This window comes from Hippoglossus hippoglossus, chromosome 9 (genome assembly GCF_009819705.1).
Source record: "Hippoglossus hippoglossus isolate fHipHip1 chromosome 9, fHipHip1.pri, whole genome shotgun sequence".
Lineage (NCBI taxonomy): Eukaryota > Metazoa > Chordata > Actinopteri > Pleuronectiformes > Pleuronectidae > Hippoglossus > Hippoglossus hippoglossus.
The window spans coordinates 28,101,219-28,109,266 of NC_047159.1; the positions used below are offsets into that span (position 1 = coordinate 28,101,219).

General features: G+C 38.8%; 2 protein-coding genes across 2 annotated transcripts in view; one reads left to right on the top strand and one right to left on the bottom strand.

Moving 5' to 3' along the window:
• Nucleotides 1-3,026, bottom strand: part of zfr (zinc finger RNA binding protein) — a 31,081-nt gene extending 28,055 nt beyond the window's left edge. The window contains exon 1 of the mRNA XM_034595736.1: nt 2,905-3,026. The gene's annotated coding sequence lies outside the window, so the exon portion shown is untranslated. The remainder of the gene's footprint in view (nt 1-2,904) is intronic.
• Nucleotides 733-3,125, top strand: LOC117767910 (ubiquinol-cytochrome-c reductase complex assembly factor 3). The gene is made up of 2 exons (XM_034595896.1): nt 733-970; nt 2,905-3,125. Exons 1-2 carry the CDS (start codon nt 854-856, stop codon nt 3,034-3,036), a joined length of 249 nt encoding a protein of 82 aa, XP_034451787.1. The 5' UTR covers nt 733-853; the 3' UTR covers nt 3,037-3,125.
• Nucleotides 3,126-8,048: the final 4,923 nt, after the last annotated feature.

An 8,048-nucleotide genomic window follows, 5' to 3' on the forward strand; every position in this document is an offset into this window, starting at 1 on the left:
ATAAGTATGATGTGTTGTAATATATTGAGATATCTGTTCATTTGCTATCCGGCAAGCTTAAAGTTCTGTCACTGAAGGTCGTCTTCACCCAGAGGCTGTTTTCTACTGTCCGGCCACATGTCTGTCGATGACCCCTGGCTCCCCCTGTCCTTCTGCCCCGTCCACCTTTGGCCTATGGCTGCTGTTTTGGGACATGTTAGTCTGGGCTGCTCTGTCAGTAATAACGAGTGGTTTATACATTACTTAAGCATTTCAACTTTCTTCTACTTAAATCTCCTCTCCACCACATTTCAGAGGAAAATGCACTTTCCTCTCCAAATGTGGCAGCTTTAGTCACTATTTACTTTAAAGATGACTATTTTACACAACAGATGATATCATATTTTAAAATACTTCACAGTTTAGAGGTTAAATCAGTGGTCTCCAACCTTTTTGGCTTCTGATGTTTGATAAATCAAAACTGGTTTCATTTCAATAAATCATCCAATTTCTACGTATGTAAGAGACGTTTCTACATCCTAACAATCAATAAAATGCTCCTGTGCTTCAACCCTAAATCTTCTGGAACTCTTGCAGTGGAGCACACACTGCATGTTTAAGACTGCCTGCATCACGGATGGAGCATCTCTGGGTGCATTAATCCCCACAGTCCAACCAGTTGGCGGCGGTAATGCACCATTTCGTTGTTTGTGAACCACTGCTAAACCTCGAAAAGAAGAAGTCCCACCTTGCACTGCTGCCGCTGCGTTACCAAACGGACCGGAAGCCGGTGTGTGTGTGTGTGTAGGTGAAACATTGTGCTGGCCGTGGACCAGACGCAGTGTCCGTTACTGTGTGGCATCCCCCCTCCAGGATGAGCGGTCTGCGAACCATCTTGAGCTCCGTCGCGATGGTCACTTTCCTGGGGGTCGGCTTTGGCTTTTGGTCGGTGATAGCCCCAGGAGAAGAGAGACGGAAAGAGCTGCTCAAGGTGACAGAGCTGGAAGGCTTCCGGCGTGTGATGTGGACTGTGTCTGTTGTCACTTATGCAAGCTTACAGTTGCCGCACGATAGGGTCAGGACTGTCTTCGGAGGTTTCCAGTCAGACGCGTTCACAACCACAGCACAGAAAGAACCGAAGTGTCCCGGTGAGGGTTGGTGCAGCAGGCAGAGACAGGATGTAATGTGTTGATGGAGAGATCACTGGGTTTTTGTTTACTGCACATTGACGCTGCCCTTATCACCAACAACTCTCTTGACATCTTCCTTGGTGTGGTCTGTTATTGTTGCTTCATATGATGTTACAGTGTGAGAAGAAAGTTAAAGTGGAAACGTCAACTATTATTTTACATCTGTCGCTACTATCTATGTTGCCGCTTGCTCTTCAGATCACTCATCGGCATCCTGACAAAAAGCACATACAGTTATTTATCCATAATCTTTGACAGTTTTCTTAACACAAACAGATACTACAGACACACTGCAAGGCCACCAGCTGTGCTCACTTTCTGGAGAGGACTGAGAATGCAAGGCAGTGTAATGGTCAGGTGTGAATGTGTTGGGTTGCCTCTTGTTCCTGGGGTACAGCCATCTTTATGGCCTCTGTCTGAGGCTGTGGAGCCCCTAAACAAGATGGGGGGCCTTCCTCTGTGTGGGGCAGTGAGTAGTGGTTCAGTCAAGGCACAGTTTTTTGTGTGAAATTTTTTTTTACATGAGCATTCCAAAGAGACTTAGTGAATGTGATATTTGCTTGTGATCAACTTCACTGTTGTCAGACTCAACACTCAAACGCTGCTGTCAAACATGCACTGAACTCCAGAGATACTCTGCAGTTTCAGGAGGTGTTTGTGTGAACACAAATGTCTGAGTGAGAGCCTCCAGCCTCCCCTAGTAATAAATCAGGAGAAGTCGATTTGAGTGCACAGTAGGGGGTCTCCTGCTGGATTTACCAGCAGGGTGGGGCTACCAGAGTGAATGAGGGGGTTGATGGTCGCTTCTAACAAACGAAAGATAAAGACAAAGATGTTAAGAGAGTTTGTGGTGATATGAACCGATGCAGGTGTCGATGTGCTGTAAACAAAATCACGTGCAGTAGAATGAATACATTACATCGTGTCTCTGCCTGCTGCACCACCCTGCACGTGAATCCTGCGGAGAATTTGTTATTGTTGTGAATGCATCTGAGCAGAAAATCTGTGTTGTTCAGTCTGAAAGCGGCTAAAAAGACCACAGCTTCTGTGTTAAGGACTAAGACCTTGCTTAACAGTTGTTAAATGACTGAGAGAGGGACACAGCATCCTCTTTACAGAAGGAACATAAAGAGGGGGTGTCAGGTCTAAACTTTAACAGTACATAGTAGAGTCATTCAAGTTGAGCTGTGCCTCTCCTGAGGTCTGCACTGGGATTCAGAATCTATGGTTGTCTGTTTTTCCGTGATACTAAGCTTGTCGCTTATTATCAGGGTAAATCACCATGGTAACTCGTGATGAACTGCTAACCAGTTTGGAGCAGTTGAAGTTCCAACGACCAGATTAATACCATGGCTGTGTCACTATTTAGGGACTTTTATTTAGAGATCTATATGATGAGCTCATCGGCAAGAGAAAAATCACTTATGGCGTACAACAACAACGTCAGCCGGTAAAAAAGCTTGTTGAACAACCATGTTTAAATGTAGAAACAAACTTGTTTGTCTCAGTTTGTGCTGTGAAGCTCTGCTCTTAATATTTACATTTGTCCCTGAATTCTGACTTATTGGTGACACTTATAATACATTTACAAAGGCTATTTTATAACTGAAATGAAAATGTGAAATTCTTATTTATATATGTGTTCTATGAGACAATTGTATTATAGAGGTCATGAGAGGTCAATATGCTCTTTAATGGTCTCATTTGGTAATGTATATTTTGTGCTTCTCATCAGAATCTGCCTGAATCAAACCCAGTGCGAATGGAAGAGACGAGGAGGAGGAATGCTCTGGTGATGCAAGCGCTAAAGGAGGCGGCAGAAACCAATGACAACATTGCAAGAGAAATGCCCACACGTTGGAAATAGACGTTTTGGCAAAATCTCCATTTATTGAATGCAGATGACATACAAGGCCTCTAACTGTTCCAATAAAGATGGACATTATATTATTTTACTCTGAGGTTCTTGTCTAAATTCAAAGCATTCAAAGCAAAGCTGACACTTGGTACTTAGAATTAAGTCTTTTATTTCAAATGGAATTTGCTGAAACTCAGAGCCAGAAGAACAAGACATGTTCCACAATAAAAAATGAGGTTCTGTGTTAAACCATGTCCATGAAAAGCTGGTTGAATTGATTTGATTATTGACAACATGGCATGAGTTTGGATGATAATCAGCTCCTCCAGGTTGGTTTTTAAACTTATCGGAAGCAGCTGTTTTCCTCTCACTTGCTTTATTCTGCCTGCCTGACTGACACGACTTAGCTCAAATACTTTTTAGAGTTTGAAATTATATTTTTTCGTAGTGATGTTTATCACATATGTTAAGCAATGTCTAGATCAGATCCATTGGTATTTTAATAAAAGTCAGTTTGTATATTAGGGAACCATGTGTCAGTTGTTGACAACAAGCTCTTTTGCCGGAATAAGTTGTGCTGTAAACGTGTAACAATGATTTTCTTCTGCCTTTAAATTATTACAGTTTTTATCGGATCAAATCATTCAAACAATGTTGTTTATCGCACATATTTTACTTTCAGTCAGCACTGCTTGCTTGAAGAAGATTTTCCACCTTCTGCAATTTCTCATGATTCAAGTCAAATATTTTTTTCACATTGTGCTAAATCATACCAGAAGTTATAACTTTATCAATAGCATTTTTCAAATAGAGAATGTCAACACTGTACCCCCATGAGAAAGAATTCAGTGGGAGAGATGGTAGAATATGGCACAGGTCCGACACATTGTATTGTCATCTCCAAATGAATGTTTCAGTCTAATAGATCTTTGTCTGGCATCGTCAAATGAACACCACAGAGATACAAACAGACCTGTCACTCAGACTTCATCCAGACTGGACGTCCATCAACACTGAACCCATCGTCTGAAAAGATGATAGCAACATACAGTAAAAACATAAATGGGTTTTTTAGTGGTAGTACTATAAATAATCCCATTATAAAAGTGACTAAGATAACTACAATATCAAAGAAACTAATATAATAAGTCCATGGGTTTGACTATCAGAAAGTGGGAGGCTCATTTATTTTACGTGGTGCAATGTTTCAGACCACATGAGTGTAATTCACTAACATGATAGAAGTTTGAGAGGACATGAAAGAACATGCTTCAATATTCTATAAAAATATGAAGTTACAGACTACATAACATTTATTTTATTTTATTTACCTTACTGATAAGTGTGTTCATGCTGTCATTTCAATAATAAATACACAAAACTCTACCCAAATGTATGCATGCTCACTGAGCCCTTATTAGCAACTGCATATTCATACAGTCAGCCAATCAAATGTCAGCAGCTCAGTGTTTGACATCCTGCAGATACAGGTCAGGAGCTTCAGTTAGTATTCACATCACACATCAAAATGATTAAAACGTGATCTCACTGACTTTGACATGATTGTTGGTTTGACAATTTCTGATACTGTTGATCTCCTGAGATTTTATCACACAATAGTCTCTACAGTTAAGTACAGTCCAGAGAGGTGTTTCTGGGGTCAGTGTGAAGGAAAACTTGCTCTTTGTTTCATTAACTTTGAGGAGCAAACGTTACCTCTGAATACGATGGTCACATGTTATTGTTTGTTATTAATGGGGAAGGTTTTTTTCTAAACCACTATCACTATCAATCTGAATCAATAATCATTGGTGATCATTTAAATTTGAACCCCAATGAATTGATTCAAGGGACGGAATGATTATTTTATTAACTTAAATACAAAAATGCTCATATGGAAGGAGACACATCCAAATCTATCACAGGTTTCGAGTTAAGCCAAATGTACAATTTCTAGTATCCCTGCTCTCTCTGATGTCATCTGATCACTGCCTTATTATAATTGGAACTATTTGTTAAATTCAGAGAACATTCAGACATATCTTATTGTAAGGGATTCTGCAAAGTTATTCAAAATGTTATCAAACCTTGTTTGTCCAACAGGAGTTTTTAAATGCACTCATAAATCTACAGTATAAATCCGATAAATTGTACTTAACTAAATCAAGGGCAAAATGGACTGAGCAGGGAGAAAACCACTTCTTAACAGGGTAGAAAGAAAAAAGCAATGCTGCTAACAGTAATTGGGAATAGGAAATCTTACGATTCAAAAGATGTGTCAGAGTTTTTGTTTCATTCTGAATCGGAATTATGCTCAATTAGAATCAGAGTTCAAAGAACTGTGTGAACCTCAGCTGAAAAACCAGTATGATCTACATCTACATAAGTTCAAGAATTCTCTTGACCTAATTATTCTCACCAAACCAGGCAAAGAAAAACAAAATAGACCAAAGACATGTCTGAATGTACATTACAAAATTCTTTCAGGTTGGAACAATGTATAAAATTGTGTCCAAGACTCAGTCTCACTTTGTGGGGAAAAAAGCTCTATTCTGAATAATATTCATATCATTTTTTCAGATTTCAAGCATTTCATCAAAGATCAGAGGCATATTTTATTTTTCAAGCGTTGGAAATTTTGAGTTTTGGTATGGGGTTTGTTAATCCAGTGAAAATGATACATATACATTTTACATTTGGCACTATAAGAGATTTGTGGATGTGGGATCAGTCAAGACTGCTCTTTACATCCATGTTTATCTTTTAAATGGCTGAACTAATTGTTTAAAATAACACAGACACCCATCCTTTAACCATTGTGGGTTCCCTTGTAAATATTATTATTTTTTGCTTTCTCAGGGGCCTCTGATTTGCACAAGTTGTGGAAGTCAAGCAGTTGGAAATTACAGTAGCTAAAGTTTGTGTTTAACATGTGGTTAAAAGGATACTGCTTTATCTTTCTGTCAGTTTTAGAAGTTTTTATCAATCAAACTCAACACAGTTTTTTTGTTCTGAATTTGAGAAACTTATTTAAAAGAACAAGTCAGTCCACTTAATGTTTCATTTTGTAACAACAGATGCAATCCAATGAAAAGAAAATCTTGTTTTGAATAGCACTGAGTGTTTGGTTAATGGACAGTGAGATATCTTAAAATTGTGACTCCGGTAGCAAAATTGACAGGCAAGACCCAAACACAGTCACACAAAGACAGGCTGATGCAGTGAAGTGGTATTTAACTCTATTTAATACATTAATAAACAGGCAGGTGGGTGGATGGGCAAGCAGAACAGTACTGGGAAACTTGAATCCAAAAATAGGAAGCAAGAAAAAAGGTAATGACACAAAAAACCAAGGGAAACAGAGACATGTAATCTGATCAAGCACTGGTGACAAGTGTAGCATATGTACGGACTGGCATGATGGGAAAACCACGGCGTCTTGTAATTGTAGATAATAAACAGATTTGGGTAGTTGGGTGAGGAGAAAGGAAAAAAGCCCAGGGACATCTGGTGAGTTAATGGAAAATGGTGGGTCTGTAGAGATAACAGATCAGAGGCTGGAGAATGAGGGAGGGAGGAAATCAGATGGATCAGATCCTGACAACATATGTGTCCATATGTACTACAGGTGTAACTGATGCCCCTTTGTTTGGGTTGATCAAAGCGTTCTGCCATCTTGTTCTCTAGGGTCTTGTGTCCCAGATGTTTTGATCTGGGATTACAACCTCTACACGTATGGCTTGAAAAAACGTAATCTGAACTTTAAGTTAAGATTTTGGCTTTACAGCACAAAAACCTGAATATCTCATGAGAAATTTGATCCTGCTGGGTAACAAATGATCTTTTGATGGCTACTGATGATGTAATGTGCTCAGTCCTTGTTCCTCCAGATGTTAGTACTTTGATACTTTTGATCACTGCATCCTGATGGAGAGGCTGAGGGTTGGATGGGTCAGTTTTAGGACCAATTTAAAAGCATGCTTCCCCTTGGGCATAACATTAAATGGCAAGGCATTTCATTCCATTGCTATGCTGATGACAGAGCCACTGACCCTGGATCACTAAGTTCACTTCATAACTGCCTTGGTAATGTCTAACTTCAGGCTAAACGATTGTTGAATTCGCTTCCCAGCACATAACCAAACAGATACTGCCATCTGCTGGTTCTCTGTTAGAATATATCAAGCCTGCTGCTCTCTGGTTTGACAGTAACTCAAGTTTTGAACAGCACACAAACAAAAACTACTTGTTTTACAATAAAAGAAACTCCAAAATGTGATCTATGTTATCTTTCAAAGACATAGGGGCCTCATATGACCTCTTTACTTCATGCAGTTCATAGCTTGAGATCTTTGCTCAGGGGTCAGAGGTGACAGAGCATTAAGGGCTGCCTGAGGAAATCAGTATTTTGTATAGGCTACTTTTATGGGTGACATTGTATGTAATTTGTCTTTTTAAACAGTTCATTTTTTTAAATACATTTTCTGACTCTGTTGCCTTGAATGACTTGCCTATTTCAAATATGCTTTGTGTTTTCAAATGTGCATTATAGGGTTAGGGTTAGGGTTAGTATTATTCATATTATTTTTAATTAGAAAAATATGTTACTTTAAGAAAAAAAATTGACTTTATTTGGTTGTCCTTTTAGGAAATCCTTGGGGCCATATCATTTCTAAGAAACAATTTCTCAAACTAACTTCCCTGAATTGTATTTTGAATAATCCCCTGTCCCCTGATGCCTGTTGTATTTACTTATGTTGTACTGATGTCTGTGTATTTAATTATTGTCATGTTGTACTGATGTCTGTTGTATTTAATTATTGTCATGTTGTACTGATGCCTGTTGTATTTAATTATTGTCATGTTGTACTGTTGTACTGATGTCTGTTGTATTTAATTATTGTCATGTTGTACTGATGCCTGTTGTATTTAATTATGTTGTACTGATGCCTGTTGTATTTAATTGTGTTGGACTGATGTCTGTTTGTGAGGCTTGTGTATTCTGCTGGTATAAAATAAAG

What these genes read in the sequence shown, in the direction of transcription:
- LOC117767910 (XM_034595896.1), top strand. Translation starts at nt 854, where the DNA reads ATGAGCGGTCTGCGAACCATCTTGAGCTCCGTCGCGATGGTCACTTTC. An exon ending in GACGGAAAGAGCTGCTCAAG is followed by an intron (nt 971 to 2,904) that starts GTGACAGAGCTG and finishes GCTTCTCATCAG; the next exon opens with AATCTGCCTGAATCAAACCC.